Raw genomic sequence first — 21,036 nt, 5'->3', positions numbered from 1 at the left:
TGGAGGTTGCAGTGAGCCGAGATCGCCCCACTGTACTCTAGCCTGGATGACAGCGAAACTCCATCTCAAAAAAAAAAAAAAAAAAAAAAAAAAAAGAATATTTTTGGCCAGGTGCAGTGGCTCATGCCTGCAATCCCAGCACTCTGGTAGGCTGAGGTGGGAAGATTACATGTGTCCAGGAGTTTCAGATCAGCCTGGACAACATAGCAAGACCCTGTCTCCACTAACAATAAAACAAAAATTAGCTGGGCATGGTGGCATGCGTCTGTAGTCCCAGCTACTTGGGAGGCTGAGATGGGAGGACCTCTTGAGGCTGGAAGGGCAAGGCTGCAGTGAGCTGTGATTGTACCACTGCACTCCAGCCTGGGCAACAGTGAGATCCTCTCTCTCTCTCAAACAATAAAAGGATACTTCTTGGGGTGGCCTGGTTGATATTTTGCAGTTGCACGGTATTTACGGTTTTTAATTAAAATAGTGACAGGTAATGCATTCTCATTGCAAAAAGAAAACTTACAAAAGTGTAGAAAGGAAGAAAAAAAACCACAAAAGTCCTTCTCCAAAATCTTGTGGTGGGGTGCAGTGGCTTACACCTGTAATCCCTGGACTTTTTAGGAAGTTGAGGTGGGAGGAACACTTGAAGCCAGCAGTTTGAGACCAGCCTGGGCAACATAATGAGGCATTGTCTCTAGAAAAAGTTGGCGGGCGGATCACGAGGTCAGGAGATCGAGACCATGGTGAAACCCCGTCTCTACTAAAAATACAAAAAAATTAGCTGGGTGTGGTGGTGGGCGCCTGTAGTCCCAGCTACTCAGAGAGGCTGAGGCAGAAGAATGGCGTGAACCCGGGAGGCGGAGCTTGCAGTGAGCCGAGATAGCGCCACTGCATTCCAGCCTGGGCGACAGAGCAAGACTCCATCTCAAAAAAAAAAAAAAAAAAAAGTTTAAAAATTAGCTGAGCATGGTGGTGTGTACCGGTAGTCCCAGCTACTCAGGAGGCTGAGGTGGGAGGATCGCTTGAGCCCAGAAGGTTGAGGCTACAGTGAGCCATATTCATGCCACTGCACTCCAGCCTGGGTGATAGAGCCCGACCCTGTCTCAAAAAGAAAAGAAATAATAAAAAAATCTTGTCCCCTTGTCCCCAAAAGCATTCCATTCATGTCCAGGGAGGTAACTGTGCCATTGGTTTATGTATCTTTTTAATGTTTAATAATTTTTTAGGCCAGGTGTCATGGCCCACTCCTGTAATCCCAGCACTTTGGGAGGCCGAAGCAGGTGGATCTCTTGAGCCCAGGAGTTCAAGACCAGCCAGGGTAACATAGCAAGACCCCGTCTCTACAAAAGCCTACAAAAACATTATCCAGATACAGTAGTGAGCACCTGTGGTCCCAGCTACTAGGGAGGCTGAGGTGGGAGGATCACCTGAGCCTGGGAAGTCGAGGCTGCAGTGAGCTGTGATTGCACCACTGCACTCCAGCCTGGGTGACAGAGTGAGACCGTGTAACAACAACAACAAAATATTTTAAAAATTATCATACAGTAAAATTGGCTTTTTAAAGGTGTACCGTTTTATGATTTTTAAGCCATGTGTAGAGTTGTATGGCTATTGCCACAATTAGGATAGAGAATAGTCTCATTGTTGTCCAAACTCCCTCAATTCACCCCTTTATCACTAAACCACCTCCACCCCTAACTACAGATCTGTTCTCCATCCCTATAGTTTTCTCTAGACTTTAAAAGATTTTCTCTTATAATTGGATTAATATTCTTAAAGTTGAAATTTTAAATTTGAGTCCAGTTGATCCTCATCATTCCCAGATCCCATATTTTCTTTTTAAAATTTAAAATTTAAATTTTTATTTTGAGAGGCAGGTTCTTGCTCTGATACCCAGGCTGGAGTGCAGTGGTGTGGTCCTAACTCCCTGCAGCCTCCAACTCTTGAGCATCAACGATCCTTCTGCCTCAGCCTCCTGAGTAGCTGGGACTACAGGCATCCACCACCATGCTCAGCTAGTTTTTATTGTTATTTATTTATTTATTTATTTATTTATTTATTTATTTTTGAGACGGAGTCTCACTAACTCTGTTGCCCAGGCCGGACTGCAGTGGTGTGATCTGGGTTCACTGCAACCTCTGCTTCCTGGGCTCAAGCGATTCTCCTGCCTCAGCCTTTCTAGTAGCTGGGGTTACAGGCGTGCCACCATGCCCAGCTAGTTTTTTTAATTTTTAGTAGAGATGGGGTTTCACCATGTTGGTCAGGCTGGTCTCAAACTCCTGGCTTCAAGTGATCTGCCCACCTCAGCCTCCCAAAGTGCTGGGATTACAGGCGTGAGCCACTGTGCCCGGCATAATTTTTAACTTTTCAGTAGGGATAAGGTCTTGCTATGTTGCCCAGGCTGGTCTCAAACTCCTGGCCTCAAGTGATTCTCCCATCTTGACTTCCTAAAGTACTGGGATTACAGGCATGAGCCACTGCACCCGGCCCCAGACCCTGTATTTTTGAATTCACCTACTCACTAAAATGTATTTGTAACCCTCAAACCAGCATGCTCAGTGCCTTTCTGGTCATTTTAGGACACTTATAAGTACGAGTCTCAAATGTGAGGTCAAGTAAGGGGGCATTCCACCTTCTTGCTTCAGCCCTTATGTGTCAGATTCATACAATCTGCACATTGAGGATTAAAACTAGTCCTTTTTGAGCAGGCGCGGTGGCTCATGCCCAGCACTTTGGGAGTCCGAGGCGGGTGGATCACGAGGTCAGGAGATCGAGACCATCCTGGCTAACATGGTGAAACCCCGTCTCTACTAAAAATACAAAAAATTAGCCAGGTGTGGTGGCACGTACCTGTAGTCCCAGCTACTCCGGAGGCTGAGGCAGGAGAATCACTTGAACCCAGGAGGCGGAGGTTGCAGTGAGCCAAGATTGTGCCACTGCACTCCAGCCTGGGTGACAGGGTGAGACTCAAAACAAAAAACAACAACCAAAAAAACCCGAGTCCTTTTTGTGGTTATTTGGTGCCACATTTTTAGCATTTTTGTGCTTTCAGTTGGTGATGGGGCTGTTTCAAATGCCCCCCAGGGTGCTGAAGCACAGCTCTCTACTGTTCCTTGGCTAAGGAAGGCTGTCACCACCCTTGTGGAGAAAAGGCAGTACGGCCGGGCACGGTGGCTCACATCTGCAATCCCAGCACTTTGGGAGGTTGAGGCAGGTGGATCACTTGAGGCCAGAGTTCGAGACCAGCCTGAGCAACATGGCGAAACCCCATCTCTACTAAAAATACAAAAATTAGCTGGGCGTGATGGCGCACGACTGTAATCCCAGCTACCTGGGAGGCTGAGGCACAAGAATTGCTTGAGCCCAGGAGGTGAAGGTTGCAGTGAGCCAAGGCGGTGCCACTGCACTCCAGCCTGGGCAACAGAGTGAGACCCTGTCTCAAAAAAAAAAAAAAACAAAAAACTCCAAAACCAACACAAACACACACACACACACACACACACACACACACACACACACACACAGAGGCATGTGTTACATAAACTTTGTTCAGGCATGAGTTCTATTACTGTTGGCCGTAAGTTCAGTGTTAATGAATCAACAATATAGATTCAATAGTGTCTTTCAACAGAAACACAGATAAAACAAGGCTAGGTATTGATCCATGGATAAATGTGTTGTGGCCAGAAGTTCGCAGGTACTTACCCTCGCATTTTCCTAGGAACGGTGGTTCAGTATTCGCTAGTTCAACATTCAGGGGAATTTCACAGAGCCAAACTACCACCAATAACAAGAATCGGCCGCAAGTGGTTTAAAACTGGTGAATCTGTGGCTCATGCCTGTAATCACAGCACTTTGGGAGGCTGAGGCAGGTGGATCACCTGAGGTGGTGAGTTCGAGACCAGCCTGGCCAACATGGCGAAACCCCGTCTCTACTAAAAATACAAAAATTAGCCGAGCACGGTGGCTCACGCCTGTATTCCCAGCTACTTGGGAGGCTGAGGTGGGAGAATCGCTGGAGCCCGGGAGGCAGAGGTTGCAGTGAGCCGAGACTGCACCACTGCTTTCCAGCCAGGGCAACAGAGCAAGACCCCATGTAAAAAAACAAAACAAAACAAAAATGTGGGTTTGTCATTTCCCGTTTAGAATCCTTTGAATGCAAATGCCCTTTTTGTTGTATTTTCATCTGCATGGAAACCGCTGGGTTGATTACCTTTTGGAAAGTTCATGAGATGTCCAAAAACCCCTGGCCTGTGTTTCAGGGAGGGGAATCCCTGCCCTCTGCCAACACTGGTGGCAGGGAGAGGCAGCAGTGGTTCTCGGGATTTTACTTATTTCATTTATTCATTTGTATTTTTTTGAGAAAGGGTCTTGCACTGTTGCTCAGGCTGGAGTGCAGTGGCGCAATCACAGCTCACTGCAGCCTTGACCTCCTGGGCTCAAGTGGTCCTCCCACCTCAGCCTCCTGAGTAGCTGGGACTACAGGTGTGTGCCACCACGACTGGCTAATTTTTGTATTTTAGTAGAGATGGTGTCTCACCATGTTGCCTATTACTATTATTATTTTGAGCGGAGTCTCACTCTGTTGCCCAGGCTGGAGTGCAGTGGCACGATCTTGTCTCACTGCAACCCTCCGCCTCCAGGATTCAAGCAATTCTCCTGCCTCAGCCTCCTGAGTAGCTGGGACTACAGGCATGTGCCACCATGCCCGGCTAATTTTTGTATTTTAGTAGAGATGGGGTTTCCCCATGTTGCCCAGGTGGGTCTCAAACTCCTGACCTCAAGCCATCCACCTGCCTTGGCCTCTCAAAGGGCTGGGATTACTGGTGTGAGCCACCTTGTCCATCTGGCTTGAAGGATTATTATTATTACTATTATTTTGAGATGGAGTCTCACTCTGTTGCCCAGGCTGGAGGGCAGTGGCACGATCTTGGCTCACTGCAACCTCCACCTCCTGGGTTCAAGCAATTCTCCTGCCTCAGCCTCCCGAGTAGCTGGGATTACAGGCGTGTACCACCACGCCCGGCTAATTTTTGTATTTTTAGTAGAGACAGGGTTTCACCATGTTGGCCAGGCTGGTCTCGAACTCCTGACCTCAAATGATCCACCCACCTCGGCCTCCCAAAGTGCTGGGATTACTGGTGTGAGCCACCGCGCCCCGCCGGCTTGCAGGATTTTAGAAACATATTTTGTTTCCAGCAGAACAAGGTTTGCTATTCTGTGGTGCCACGTACAGACTGGCTCTAAGTTCCTGTTGGAGTTCAAAGCGGACTTGTGAGAATGAATGTTTAATTTCACATCTGGCATTTTCTTCCGGTTCCTTAGAAGTAGGGTGTCTCATCAGGTTTATATAAAAGCCCCTGACGTATGTTCAGGAAATGCAGGATGCTATCATGAGATTCTTATTTCCTTTGCCTTTGTGGGAATGTGGAAACCATAGGTACTTTCTAAAAATTACCCTTGTTATCAATGCAGGCAAAAGTAGTCAGACAGGAAGGGACTTAAAAGACTAGGGATGCAACTGCTTTTTGAAATTGATTTTAAAATCTCATTTATTTTTATCATTAGAGACAGGGTCTTGCTCTGTCATCCCAGCTGGAGTGCGGTGGTGTGATTATGGCTCATTGCAGCCCTCAACTCCTGGGCTCAAACGATTCTCGTGCTTCTTCCTCCCAAGTAGCTGGGACTACAGGCATGCACCACCATGCCTGGCTAGTTTTTTTATTTTTATTTTTTGCAGAGACAAGGTCTGGCTATGTTGCCCAGGCTGGCCTCAAACTCAAGATCTTAAGTGATCGTCCCGCCTCAGCCTCCCAAAGTACTGGGATTACAGATGTGAGCCACTGTGCCTGGTGGGATACAACTGTTTTCTGACTGCCTGTGTGTGTGTGTGTTTGTTGTTGTCATTCTACTCTCAAGGATGTATCTTTTTGTTTCCTTCCAGAAGATCAGAAAAGGGAGGACCTCATATGTTCCCTCCTAATTATACCCAGTTACACGGTCTCCATACCACCTGTTACAAAGCGCCTTTCTGGTCTGGCAGGACTTCTCTTGTTTTTCCTCCTGTCTTCTGTGTCCTGTCTGCTCCTGTCTGTATAAATTTCAGGACTCCTGAAATAGCACGGAAGCCCCCTTCTAATCCTGTGGTTTGATGTTTGATATTGTTAGGATTACAAAACTATGTCATACACTAGAGGAGTCAGACATTCCAGAGCTTACAGAAGGTGTTGGTGTCAGGGTGGCTGTGGGACATAGGTGCCCTTCCTAGTCCCTGGCCTTTCATACTGTGCCCCCTGGAGCCCCTCTTTCTTTCTTTCTTTCTTTCTTTCTTTCTTTCTTTCTTTCTTTCTTTCTTTCTTTCTTTCTTTCTTTCTTCTTTCTTTTTTTTTTGAAATCAAGTCTTGCTCTGTCACCCAGGCTGGAGTGCAGTGGCACGATCTTGGCTCACTGCAACCTCTGTCTCCCAGGTTCAAGCGATTCTCCTGCCTCAGCCATCTGAGTAGCTGGGATTATAGGCGTGCACCACAATACCTGGCTAATTTTTTTTTTTGAGACGGAGTTTCCCTCTTGTTGCCCAGGCTGGAGTGCAATGGCATGATATCGGCTCATTACAACCTCTGCCTCCTGGGTTCAGGTGATTCTCCTGCCTCAGCCTCCCAAGTAGCTGGGACTACAGGCATGCACCACTATGCCCGGCTAATTTTGTATTCTTAGTAGAGACAGGGTTTCTCCATGTTGGTTAGGCTGGTCTCGAACTCCTGATCTCAGGTGATCCACCCGCTTCGGCCTCCCAAAGTGCTGGGATTACAGGTGTGAGCCACCGTGCCCAGCCTGGCTAATTTTTTATATTTTTGTTAGAGACGGGCCTCAAACTTTGGCCAGGCTGGGCTCGAACTCCTGACCTCAAGTGATCCACCTGCCTTGGCCTCACAAAGTGCTGGGATTACAGGCGTGAGCAACCGCACCCGGCCTTTGTTTTGTTTTGTTTTTTTGTTTTTTGTTATGAGACGGAGTCTTGCTCTGTTGCCCAGGCTGGAGTGCAGTGGCACAATCTCGGCTCACTGCAAGCTCCGCCTCCTGGGTTCGCGCCATTTTCCTGCCTCAGCCTCCCGAGTAGCTGAGACTACAGGCACCTGCCACCACGCCCGGCTAATTTTTGTATTTTTAGTAGAGATGGGGTTTCACCTTGTTAGCCAGGATGGTCTTGATCTCCTGACCTCGTGATCCGCCCGCCTCGGCCTCCCAAAGTGCTGGGATTGCAGGCGTGAGCCACCGCGCCCGGCTGACAAATATTTTTAATGAAAAATGAGCCTCCGTTTTGAGATGGGCTGCCAGGGTAAAGCACACACTACATCTCGTAGGCGTCATGGGAAAAAAATCCTGCAGACCAGGGATCCCCAACCCTCAGGCCACAGACCAGTAGCAGTCCATGTCCTGTGAGGAGCTGGGCTGCACAGCAGAGGTGAGCGGAGGGCAGGTGAGCATTGCCGCCTGAGCTCCGCCTCATGTCAAATCAGTGGCAGCATTAGATTCTGATAGGAGCTCGAATCCTATCGTGAACTGTGCATACAAGGGATCTAGGTTGCCTGCTCCTTATGAGAATCTAACTGATGCCTGATGATCTGAGGTGGAACAGTTTCATTCTAAAACCATCACCAGCCATCCCCTGTCCATGGAAAAATTGTCTTCTATCATTGGTCCCTGGTGCCAAAAAGGTTGGGGCCACTGCTGTAGACTATCTCATTAATCTTTTTTTTTTAGGATTGATTACCTATGGGAATGATTTTTTTTTTCTTTTTTTGAAATGGAGTCTTGCTTTGTTGCCCAGGCTGGAGTGCAATGGCATGATCTCAGCTCACTGCAACTTCCATCTCCTGGGTTCAAGCGATTCTCCTGCCTCAGCCTCCTGAGTAGCTGGGATTACAGACGTGAGCCACGGTACCTGGCCCGTTTGGCATATTTTAGTACGGAGATGGTGGTCAGACACGGTGGCTCACGCCTGTAATCCTAGCACTTTGGGAGGCCGAGGTGGGTGGATCACCTGAGGTCAGAGGTCGAGACCAGCCTGGCCAACATGATGAAATCCCGTCTCTACTAAAAATACCAAATTAGCTGGGTGTGGTGGCACATGCCTGTAATCCCAGCTACTCGGGAGGCTGAGGCAGGGGAATTGCTTGAACCCCGGAAGTGGAGTTTGCAGCGAGCTGAGATTGTGCCACTGCACCCCAGCCTGGGCAACAGAGTAAGACAGTCTCAATTAAAGAAAAAGAAAAAAGGAAAAAGAAAATATTAGCTGCCACTAGCACCCTCTTCCTCATTGCCTTTTTCTACCTGTACAAAGAGGGGCCATTAACCAGGTACCCATTATGAAGAACTTGAAGCATCCTTCACTCCCACTCAGAGATGTTAAAAGCCAGCAGAAGTCCTTGCGTCTATTTCTGCCTTCATTTCTAACATCCTCTGGGTATTTTCTGTCCCAGTGGTAAACTGCTCTATTGTCTTTCACTAATAGGGACACATACGGCTTTAACGAATTAAGAGTTAGATTCATAGGATATTTAAAAAGAAAAGCAATTCTTGATTGTTCCCTACAATTATAGCTGTTTAGTCTTTACTCATAACAACTTTAGTGAGATAGAATTCACATGACATACAATTCACCCATTTTAAGTGTGCAGTTAGGTGGTTTTCAGTACATTTACAATTGTGCAACTGTGACCACAGTCAGTTTTAGAACATTTGCATCCTCCTCAAAGAAACCCTGTACCCTCCAGCTACTACTTTCCATCCCCCATTTCCCTAGCTCTTGGCAGCCACGAATCTATTTTCTGTCTCTATGGATTTGCCTCTTCCGGATTTTTTTGTATGAATGGAGTCGGACAACATGTGGCCTTCTCTGTTTGCTTCTTTTATGGAGAAGGTTCATACCTGTAATCCCAGCACTTTGGGAGGCCAAGACTGGAGGATCGCTTGAATTCAGGAGTTTGAGAGTATCCTGGGCAACACAGACCACTATCTCTACAAAACAAATTTAAATTAGCTGGGCATGGTGGTGCATGTCTGTGGTTCCAGCTATACTGGAGGCATAGTTTTGTTTTGTTTTTGTTTGTTTGTTTTTGTTTTTGTTTTGTGGGTTTTTTTGTTTTGTTTTGTTTTTTGTTTTTTGAGATGGAGTTTCGCTCTGTCACCCAGGCTGGAGTGCAAAAGCACGATCTCAGCTCACTGCAACCTCCGCCTCCCGGGTTCAAGCCGTTCTCCTGCCTCAGCCTCCCTAGTAGCTGGGATTACAGGCATGTGCTGCCCCGCCCAGCTAATTTTTATATTTCTAGTAGAGACAGGGTTTCACCATGTTGGCCAAGCTGGTCTCGAGCTCCCGACCTCAGGTGATCCACCCCCCTCAGCCTCCCAAAGTGCTGGGATTACAGGAGTGAGCCACTGTGGTTGGCCTTTTATTTACATTTATTTATTTATTTATTTAGAGATGGAGTCTCGCTCTTTCATCAGGCTGGAGTGCAGTGGTGCAATCTTGGCTCACTGAAACCTCCGACTCCCTGGTTCAAGCGATTCTCCTGCCTCAGCTTCCCAAGTAGCTGGGACTACAGGCACTCGCCACCATGCCCAGCTAATTTTTTTTGTATTTTTAGTAGAGATGGGGTTTCACCATGTTGGCCAGGGTGGTCTCAATCTCCTGACCTCGTGATCCGCCCACCTCGGCCTCCCACAGTGCTGGGATTACAGGCGTGAGCCACTGTGGCCAGCCCGTATTTACTTTTGAGACAAGATATTGCTCTGTTGCCCAGGCCGGAATGCAGGGCTGCAAACACACATCACTGCAGTCCCGACCTCCTAGGCTCAAGCGATCCTCCTGCCTCAGTCTCCCATGTAGCTGGGACCAGAGACACACACCAGCATCCCTAGCTAATGTTTTAAATTTTTATTAAATTTTTATAGAGATGGAGACTCACTATGTTGCCCAGGTTGGTCTTGAACTCTTGGGCTCAAGCAATCCTTCCGTCCCTACCTCCCAAAGTGCTGGGATTACAGGCGTGAGCCACTGCACTCAGCCTCAGCTATATGAATAATGCTGCTATAGACATTTGTGTACACGTCTTTGTGTGGACGTGTAGTATCATTTCTCTTAGGTAGTTACCTAGGAGTGGAATTGCCAGGTCATATGGCAACTCTTGGTTTAATATTTTGAGAAACTACCAGAGTGTTTTCCACAGTGGCCGCACTGTTTTACATCCCCATCAGGAATGCAAAAGGATACCAATTTCTCTACATTTTATTTTTTCTTTGAGATGGAGTCTCGCTCTGTCCTCCAGGCTGGAGTGCAGTGATCTTGGCTCACTGCAACCTCCACCTCCCAGGTTCAAGTGATTCTCCTGCCTCAGACTCCCAAGTGTCTGGAACTACAAGCGCCTGCCACCATGCCCAGCTAATTGTTTTTTGTATTTTTAGTAGAGATGGGGTTTCTCCATGTTGGCCAGGCTGGTCTTGAACTCCTGACCTCACGTGATCTGCCCGCCTTGGCCTCCCAAAGAGCTGGAATTAGAGGTGTGAGCCACAGTGCCCGGCCCATTTCTCTACATTCTTTGCACTTGTAATTGTCACTCTTTTTGGTTTTAGCTATCCTAGTGGGGATAAAGTGGTATCTCGTTGTGGTTTGAATTTGTATTTCCCTAATGTCCAACAGCCAGTTAATCTTTGTTTTTTTTTTGTTTTTTTTGTGAGAGAGTCTCGCTCCGTCGCCCGGGCTGGAGTGCAGTGGTGTGATCTCAGCTCACTGCAAGCTCTGCCTCCCGGGTTCATGCCATTCTCCTGCCTCAGCCTCCCAAGTAGTTGCCACTACAGGCGCCCGCTACCACGCCTGGCTCATTTTTTTGTATTTTTTAGTAGAGACAGGGTTTCACCGTGTTAGCCAGGATGGTCTTGATCTCCTGAACTCGTGATCAGCCCGTCTTGGCCTCCCAAAGTGCTGGGATTACAGGCATGAGCCAGCCATCGCGCCCAGCAGTTGTGTTTTTTTAATTGAGACGAGGTCTCACTCTGTTGCCCAAGCTGGAGTGCAGTGGTGTGATCATAGCTCACTGTAACCTCCTATTCCTGGACCCAAGTGAACCTCCTGTCTCAGCCTCCCAAGTAGCTGGAATTACAACCATATGCCACCATGCCTAGATATTTAATTATTATTTTTTTTTTTAGAGTTGGAGTCTTGCTATGTTGCCCAGGCTGACTTTGAACTCCTGGCTTCAATCGATCCTCCCACTGTGGCCTCCCAAACTGCTGGGATTACAGGCATGAACCACTGTGCCCAGCCCTAGTTAACCTTTGAATGCATATTCATGTCTGATTTTGGTTCTGCCATAGCCTGGGGAGGATGGCGGGCAAGTGTTCTTTGTACCTGCAGTGTGTGTGTGTGTGTGTGTGACAGGGAGAGAGACAGAAATGAAATATAGTGTGGGACTCAGGGTTGAGAAGCCCAGGGCTATGGCCAAATCCAAGATTAGGATGCCGGCCAGGCATGGTGGCTCATGCCTGTAATCCCAGCACTTTGGGAGGCTGAGGCGGGTGGATCACGAGGTCAGGAGATCAAGACCATCCTGGTCAACATGGTGAAATCCCGTCTCTACTGAAAATACAAAAATTAGCCGGGCATGGTGTTGGACACTACTTGGGAGACTGAAGCAGGAAAGTCACTTGAACCCAGGAGGTGGAGGTTGCAGTGAGCCAAGATCACGGCACTGCACTTCAGCCTGGGCAACAGAACGAGACTCCACATCAAAATAACAACAACAAAAACCCCACAAGAATTTCATAGAAACAATGAGTAATTTTTTTTAGTGTAAGTATGTCCCAAACATTACATGGGATATACTTATCCTAAAAAAGGTATTGCTTATCTGAAATTCAAATTCAACTGGGCATTCTGCATTTTTATTTGCTAAGTCTGGCAACCCTGCCAGTCACTGGTGAGTTGCGTGTCCTTGAGTGATGGGCTTTGCCCCTTGGAGCTTCAGTTTTCTTATCTATGGGATGGGGACAGAGCTTGCTGGGAGGCATCAGTGGCACATGGGGTCCTTTGACATCTCTGGATGTGGAAGCTGTTGATGTGACTGTGACTGGGAGCCTCTGACTGGGCTTGGGTCTCTGACTAGGAGGGGTGGGGGGCTGGGACTGGCATCCTTGTCCCCTTGAAGCTGCCTCCCAGCCTGAGCTTGGTCCCTGCAGGGTTCCTGCTTGGTTCGGACCCCGGGCAGCCAGTGTTGAGGGGAGTGTGGAGATTAACCCATAGTTGTGTACTGAGGCTTTCCTCCAACTTCCTAGCAAGCAAGTGTGTGTGTGTGTGTGTGTGTGTGTTTTCTTGACTCAGCCCAATCCATTTGCTGCATGGAATGTGATCCAGGATCACTGCTACTTTGTTTTTCCCATTTGTTTGCTTTTGCTGTGTTTTGTTGTTGTTGTTGTTGTTTCTAATTTGTGCTTCTTTTGTGGGTAATTCTCAGGGTGGATTTTTTTTAAGAGGATTTGCTATTCTTCTTTAGAACAATCTGTTTTCTTCAAAGATATTGATGGAAGGGTTAGTGTTTTGGAACAAAATAAGCAGGGGTTGTATACTGAGACTTATATTCTAGGTGCTGAGGACTGTGGTGTGTGTGTTGGGGAGGTAGGGTGTGTGTGTGTGTGTGTGTGTTGGCAGAGAGAAGCCATCTAAAGACTTTGATTTTGAAAAATGTTAACTCAAGTGTAAGGGACACAAGGAGGAGAAACACACAAATAGGTGTGCCAAGGAAAGGAAATCAGGGAAGGCTGCCTGGAGGAGCAGGCAGCATTTGAACTGGATATCTTGAAGCATGATGGGCTGGATTTAGAAATAGGGAGCTAAGGTACAAAGCACTTCACCAGCCAAAAGATAGACTAGCCTAGAGATGCCTAGAGATGACTGTCACATGTTTGGGGGAATAAACAACAGCAACAGCAACAACAAACAACAAAATAGCTGACATTAATGCAGCACTTACTATGTTTCAGGCACTGTTTGAGTGCTTGCCCTGAGTTATTTCACTTCTTCTTCCACATAAGCCATGTTACAGAGGAGGATAGGAGTCTTGGAGTTGTGCAAGAGTGGTGGGCAGGCCTGTGTAGCGGGGTGCAGGGGATGGAGGGGCAGAATCTTGAGGGAAGTGCAGGGTGATGGGGAGCCATGGAGGGCATTGGGGCCTGGGAGGGACTGCCTTCAGGAGAATGAGAACTCAGGGCATTTGGGCAATGGAGATCGGGCTCCCTGGGAAGCTCTCACCACACCCAGGTAAAAGGTAATTAGGTCTTGATTGCAGGCCAGGAGAGCAGACCTGGAAGGAAAGTCAGCCAGCGAGGTGGGAGGATTGACAAAACAAATACATTCAGCTTTCCTTGCCCCATTTCTGACGCGGGCACCTTTATCCCGGTAAATTATCTCCTGAAGATCTTCTATGTTGACGCACTGGAGACAGTTCCCCTTTCGCCTTCTGCACCTGCTGAGTTACTCAATCCCCTGTAATCCCATTGTCCCAACTGCATCATTTCAGAGGTGACGATTTTAAGGATTTTAACAGGGCTTGCCAAAAGAATTATTTTCTTGGCCTTTTGAAAGTAATTACTTAGGCATGGGTACTTTACAGAGAAAGCTACTCATCCCGGCTGGCTGCGGAGTTTACAGGGCCCGGGATGAAAACACAGGGCCCAGGTTTCATGTCCATGAAGCCGGCTCTGCCCCTGATCCTGCTAATGCATCCACCATGCGTCTGCTTACCTGTCTTGCTTCCTGTTCATTTTCTCTTCTAGTGTGTCCCGGCATGGATATCCGGAACAACCTCACTAGGTTGCATGAGCTGGAGAATTGCTCTGTCATCGAAGGACACTTGCAGATACTCTTGATGTTCAAAACGAGGCCCGAAGATTTCCGAGACCTCAGTTTCCCCAAACTCATAATGATCACTGATTACTTGCTGCTCTTCCGTGTCTATGGGCTCGAGAGCCTGAAGGACCTGTTCCCCAACCTCACGGTCATCCGGGGATCACGACTGTTCTTTAACTACGCGCTGGTCATCTTCGAGATGGTTCACCTCAAGGAACTCGGCCTCTACAACCTGATGAACATCACCCGGGGTTCTGTCCGCATCGAGAAGAACAATGAGCTCTGTTACTTGGCCACTATCGACTGGTCCCGTATCCTGGATTCTGTGGAGGATAATTACATCGTATTGAACAAAGATGACAACGAGGAGTGTGGAGACATCTGTCCGGGTACCGCGAAGGGCAAAACCAACTGCCCAGCCACCGTCATCAACGGGCAGTTTGTCGAACGGTGTTGGACTCATAGTCACTGCCAGAAAGGTATGCCAGGGATACAGGGTTCTAAGCAGTGTCTCGTGCCTTGTTCTAGAAAGCTTAAAATGTTTATGGCTTAAAAATGTTAAATGGCCGGCCGGGCGCGGTGGCTCATGCCTGTAATCCCAGCACTTTGGGAGGCCGAGGCAGACGGATCACGAGGTCAGGAGATCGAGCCCATCCTGGCTAACATGGTGAAACTCCGTCTCTACTAAAAATACAAAAAATTAGCCTGGCGCAGTGGCTGGCGCCTGTAGTCCCAGCTACTCGGGAGGCTGAGGCAGGAGAATGGCATGAACCCAGGAGGCGGAGCTTGCAGTGAGCCGAGATAGCGCCACTGCACTCCAGCCTGGGAGACAGTGAGACTCCATCTAAAAGAAAAAAAAAAAAATGGCCATTAGGTAGGGACCGGGGAACAGTGGGTGGTGGCATTCACTAGCCCGGGGAGTGGCAGAGTTTTTCTGTAAAGACTCAGATAGTAGATACTTCAGATTTTGCAGGCCATATGGTCTCTGATGCAACGGCTCAATTCTGCCATTGTGGTGGACAAGCAGCCACAGGCATGCATAAATGTATGACTGTGGCTGTGTTTCAATAAAACTTTATTTACAAAAACAAGTCGTGGGCCGGATTTTGCTCGAGGGCAGCAGTTTGCCACCTCCTGTGCTAGACAGTGAATATTCTTGCTTGGGAGAGGAAAAGGAGTGGAAAACTATAGATTTGGTTTTTTAAAAAAATAGTTCTTATCTGATTATAGAAGTGATATTGCTTATAATAGACATTTGGAAAAAGAAATGTGTAAACAAAAAAAAGCAAAACATTCATCTTATTCCACAATACATGTCGCTGAGAGTAGTTTATTGGGAGTTGTTCCTTCTAGTGATCTTCAGGAATCTGTCATGTCTACTAAAGGTTTCCTTAACCATTCCTGTTATTGGGCATTAAGATGATTTCCAGGCCAGGCACGGTGGCTCACGCCTGTAATCCCAGCACTTTGGGAGGCTGAGGCGGGTGGACCACTTGAGGTCAGGAGTTCGAGACCAACCTGACCAACATGGTGAAACCCCGTCTCTACTAAAAATACAAAATTAGCCGGGCGTGGCGGCGTGCGCCTGTAGTCCCAGCTACTTAGTAGGCTGAGGCAGGAGAATCACTTGAACCTGGGAGGCAGAGGTTGCAGTGAGCTGAGATTGCGCCATTTTGCACTCCACCCCAGGCAACCAGAGCGAAACTCCGTCTCAAAAAAAAAAAAAAAAAAAGATGATTTCTAGTTTTCACAAAGACAGTGATCACCATTTTAGAGTCAAAGCTTATCTAGCAGTTGTTTCTTTAGGCTTGCTTTCCAGAAGTGAAATTTCTGGGTCAGAGGCTCTTGGTGCAGATTGCCAAATGGTGTTCCGGAAACTTTGTGCCAACGGCCGCTCCTCCTAGCTTTGGAGGAGAGGGAACACCTTGGCCAGCTTTGAGTGTTATTTGAAAAATCTTTCATAATTTACTGCGGGAGGGAGGAGCTGACGTGTTGTCATTGTTTCTATTTGCATTTCTTTGATTGCTATCGGGGTTGAAGCTTTTAAAACATGTTTGTTTATCATTTGGGTTTTCTCTTCCTGTTCGTATCCTTTGCCCATTTGTCTTTTAGTACCTCAGTAGCTTTTGCAAAATTAATCTGTATGTGGTTTTCATCAATGAAGGCTACTAACCCTTTGCCAACTGCATTTTGTTGTTTTTGTTGTTCAGTGGTTTAAATGCTCTGGGAATTGTTTTGCTGGAGAAGCTTAAAATGTTGATGGAGTTCAGAGCTGGATTTCAGTGTGCCACTTGTGTACTTTACACTTAGAAAATCTTCTACCCATGAAAGGTTTTTTTTCCTCCACATTTTATATTTTAATTTTTTTCTTTTTGAGATGGAGTTTCACTCTTGTTGTTCAGACTGGAGTGCGATGGCGCAATCTCGGCTCACTGCAACCTCCGCCTCCCGGGTTCAAGCAGTTCTCCTGCCCCAGCCTCCCAAGTAGCTGGGATTACAGGCGCCCACCACCAAGCCCAGCTAATTTTTGTATTGTTAGCAGAGACGAGATTTCATTACGTTGACCAGGCTGGCCTCGAAGTCTCAGGTGATCCACCCACCTCGGCCTCCCAAAGTGCTGGGATTACAGGTGTGAGCCACTGCACCCAGCCTATATTTTAATTATTATTATCTAAAAAAATTCACCCTCACTGCTTGAGATCTGTTTGTGTGTGTGACTCAACGGGCATTTCCTTTCTCTCCCAAATAGTTAACTGGGGGCCTCAGACAGCTGTTGATTATAGAAATCTACCTCTTTGCCATTGCTTTGGGGTCTGTTTCTGGTGTGTCCATAGATCTGCCTCCCCATGCCACAGAGCGGTGACTGTTCTGATCACGGTAGTGACTGTTCTGATCATGGTAGTTTTATCATGTTTTCATGCTCAAGGAGGCAATTCCACATACACACATGTTACTTGTTTGTTGTTTCATGGACTTCTTTTCACATTTCCCTGGGAAGAAGAACTAGGGAACACGCGATGGAGGTGGGAAGAAGTTAAGTGGGTGGCTTGAGGGTTGTATCACAAAAGATAGAAGGGAGAGGAGAAAGGAGGATCTTCTTATCTGAGCCCAACGCTCTGGGGAAGCCACTCAGAGTGAGTGAGTCCTTAAATAAACCTAAATAGAATCCTAAGAATTGTCTGTGAGGACTCCCTTGGAGCCCCCAGGATGAGTCCTTCCGTGGTACATGTTGGATGGTTGGAAATGGGGAATGGGATAGTTGAAAAAGGAAGATGAGTAGTGAAGGGAGGTGGGAGAGGGGACCATTATTATTGCACTGTGGAAAAATCCTGAGAATATTCTAGGTCAGGGGCAAGGAGAAGCTAAACTATGACCAGAGAGGTTACTTAACTTGCCCAGGGCCACACAGCTAATAAAAGACAACTGGGGTTTGCGCCAAATTTATGCAAGATATACACCAGAATAAAAGCTATGATTTTTTGCGGGGGAGTGGGAAGGATGTCCCCTCTGTTTAGAAACAAGTGAGCTGCTTCTAAACTTCTAGCTGGGACACCAGAGGAAACAGTGAACATTCTTCTATTCTATTACTGAGTTTTCCAAATGTAGGTGCTTGTTTGAAATGCTCTAGGCTTACCTGTCTTGAGATATAATTTAAGACATTCCTCTATGGATTTATTTTTGTATCCGTTTTAGACAAAATATCCAGAATGGTGTTATCTGTGATTGAGTCTCCTGTTCCCTGCTGGGTGTTCAATTGTTATTGTTGTTTGTTTGTTTGTTTTTGAGACAGAGTCTCATTCTGTCACCCAGGCTGGAGTACAGTGGCACAATCTCGGCTCACTGCAACCTCCGCCTCCCAGGTTCAAGCAATTCTCCTGCCTCAGCCTCCTGAGTAGCTGGGATTACAGGTGCCACCACATCCAGCTACTTTTTTTTTTTTTTTTGAGACAGAATTTTGCTCTTGTTGCCCAGGCTGGAGTGCAATGGCATGATCTTGGCTCACTGCAATCTCTGCCTCCCGGGTTCAAGCAATTCTCCTGCCTCAGCCTCCTGAGTAGCTGGAATTACACGCATGCACCACCACGTCCGGCTAATTTTGTATTTTTAGTAGAGACGGGATTTCTCCATGTTGGCCAGGCTGGTCTCGAACTCCCGACCTCAGGTGATCCGCCCGCCTTGGCCTCCCAAAGTGCTGGGATTACAGGGGTGAGCCACCGCGCCCGGCCAACGCCCGGCTAAGTTTTGTGTCTATTGTAAAGACAGGGTTTGGCCATGTTGGTCAGGCTGGTCTCAAACTTCTGAGCTCAAGCAATCCTCCTACCTCGGCTTCCCAAAGTGCTAGGATTACATGCGTCGGCCACTGTGCCTGGCTGTGCCTGGCTGCGCCTGATATTTTGAGTGAATTAAAAATTGCTTTGCTATTAAGAACCAGGCTTCTTGTGTCCGGGAGGTCGAGGCTGCACTGAGCCCTGTTCATGTCACTGAGCTCCAGCCTGGGTGACAAAGCGAGACTCTATCTCAAAAACAAAAGAAAACAAAAACAAAAATGAACACAAACCAAAACAATAAAAAGAACCGGGCTTGTTTTTCCAGTACTGGGGGTTTTGTTACCCGGAGAAGGTGCGAGTAACACTTCCCGGGGTACCGGGTTCCTGGCATGTGGTATATATCTCAGCCACCCATTAATAGCATTATCCCTAGGGGGCCAAGAAATGATTGTTTTTTGAACGGTTGCCCCTGTCTTTGGAGAGCAAGTCAGCTTCAGCTTTCTTTCCCCTCTTCAATTTCTTTTATTGTGGTAAAATACACATAGAATAAATTTTTCATCTTAACTTTTTTTTTTGAGATGGAGTCTTGCTCTGTCACCTAGGCTGGGGGGCAGTGGTGCGATCTCGGCTCACTGCAACCTCCGCCTCCTGGATTCAAGTGATTCTCCTGCCTCAGCCTTCTGAGTGGCTGGGACTTATAGGCACTGGCCACCACGCCCAGCTAAGTTTTGTATTTTCAGGACAGAGGGGGCTTTGCCATCTTGGCCAGGATGATCTCAAACCCCTGGCCTCAACGATACACCCACCTCAGCCCGACAAAGTGCTGAGATTACTGGTGAGTGCCACCGCGTCTGGCCCCATCTTAACCATTTTAAGTACACAGTTTTCAGTGGCATTAAGCACGTTCACGTGGATTTGCAACCATCACCACCACCATCTCCCAAACTTTCTCATCCTCCCAAACTGAAACTGTTTTCCCATGAAACACTCACTCTACCATCTCCCTCTCCCAGCCCCCTGGCACCTACCATCCTATTTTCTGTCTCTATGAATGTGATGACTCTAGGGACCTCCTGTGAGTGGAATCAGACAGGATTTGTCCTTTTGTGCCTGGCTTATTTCACTAAGCGTGTTGTCCTCAAGGTTCATTCATGTGGTAGCCTGCGTCGGAAATTCTTTCCTTTTTAAGGCTGAATCGTGTTCCATTGTGTGGAGGGAGCACATTTTGCCTGTTTATTCATCCATCTACGGGCACTTGGTTGCTTTCACATTTCTGCCATTGTGAATCAGGGCCGCTGCCGTTTACACATCTAGCTTTTCAATGCCTGCATTAACCTTGTTGCTGAGGCTTTAGAGGTTTATTTATTTATTTATTTTTTGAGATGGAATTTTGCTCTCGTCGCCCAGGCTGGATTGCAATGGTGCGATCTCAGCTCACTGCAACCTCTGCCTCCCAGGTTCAAGCGATTCTCCTGGCTCAGCCTCCCGTGTAGCTGGGATTACGGGCAACTGCCACCATGCCCAGTTAATGTTTTGTATTTTTAGTAGAGATGGGGTTTCACCATGTTGGCTAGGCTGGTCTTGAACTCCTGACCTCATATAATCCACTGGCCTCAGCCTCCCAAAGTGCTGGGATTACAGGCGTGAGCCACCGCGCCCAGCCTTAGGAGGCTTATTTAATGTCTGATGGGATTTTTGAATGCAGAATAGATTGAGCTTTCAGAGGATACTCCCCTGTCTTAGGTGACAGAAAAGGGCTGGAAAAGCTATCCATCAACTCCTCTTTTCCCCCAGAGTCTTCTCAGATACTTCTGTGAACATCCGTAATTGCTATTTTTGTCTTCCACACTTGGCAGCTTCTGGAAGCATCAGGGGAATGGATCAACATTTAGGATGAAGGTGCTGGTTTGTCCTTTGGACCTAGTTTAAGCAATTCCGAGCAACATCCACCCCTTCTTCTACCTGTCCCTTAAGCACTTTTTACAGAGAGACCAAAGGAAGGCTTTCAATGGTTAAAGGGGCCGGGTGTGGAGGTCCCACACCTGTAAGCCCAGCATTTTGGGAGGCCGAGGTGGGTGGATCGCTTGAGGTCAGGAGTTAGAGACCAGCCTCGCCAACATAGCAAAACGCTGTCTCTACTAAAAATACAAAAATTAGCCAGGGGGGGTGGTGGGCGCCTGTAATCCCAGCTACTCAGGAGGCTGAGGCAGGAGAATCACTCGAACCCAGGAGGCAGAGGTTGCAGTGAGCTGAGATCGTGCCATTGCACTCCAGCCTGGGTGACAGAGTGAAACTCCGTTTTTTTTTAAAAAGAAAAAAAATGGTTAGGGGAATTAAAAGAAAAAAAAAAACATGGCATGTGCTAATAATGATCCATAGCCCTCTCTCCACTATCCTGCAATGGATTTGGGGCGAAGATACCAGGAGAGGTCCAATGAGGGCTTCCCATGAAGCCCTACATGGGAAGAGTGGAGACGGGGTCTATGCAGCTCGTTTATTGACTGCCTACTAGGTATCATGTTCTGGGGCACTCAGGGCGTAGGAAGGGAGCCAGCCTTTGCCTCCTCAGAGCGGCCAGTCTAGTGGCAAGTGCAGATGTTCACGATCAAACCAAGTACACTCAGAGGAGGGGGAGAGTTAGAGGGAGATCTACATTAGTTCAGCCAGCCAGGCGCGGTGGCTCATACTTGTAATGCCAGCATTTTGGGAGGCCGAGGAGGGCAGATTGCTTGAGCTCAGGAGTTTGAGACCAGCCTGGGCAACATGGAGAAACCCCGTCTCTACAAAAAATACAAAAATTAGCCAGGCATGGTGGCAGGTGCCTGTAACCCCAGCTACTTGGAAGGCTGAGGTGGGAGGATCGCATGGGCCCAGGGGTGG

The 21,036-nt window shown here is 47.6% G+C and overlaps 1 protein-coding gene across 4 annotated transcripts in view; it reads left to right on the top strand.

The window, feature by feature from the left end:
* The window catches only part of INSR (insulin receptor), a 175,349-nt gene that overhangs the window by 7,270 nt on the left and 147,043 nt on the right, over positions 1-21,036 (top strand). For all 4 annotated transcript variants that reach the window (XM_030807714.1, XM_030807712.1, XM_030807715.1 and 1 more), the window contains exon 2: positions 13,816-14,367. In XM_030807714.1, the coding sequence (XP_030663574.1) occupies positions 13,816-14,367 (552 nt within the window). The remainder of the gene's footprint in view (positions 1-13,815; positions 14,368-21,036) is intronic.

The sequence above is a fragment of the Nomascus leucogenys genome, unplaced genomic scaffold (genome assembly GCF_006542625.1).
Source record: "Nomascus leucogenys isolate Asia unplaced genomic scaffold, Asia_NLE_v1 Super-Scaffold_241, whole genome shotgun sequence".
In the NCBI taxonomy this organism is placed as follows: domain Eukaryota; kingdom Metazoa; phylum Chordata; class Mammalia; order Primates; family Hylobatidae; genus Nomascus; species Nomascus leucogenys.
This window is presented reverse-complemented; position numbering and strand designations above follow the sequence as displayed.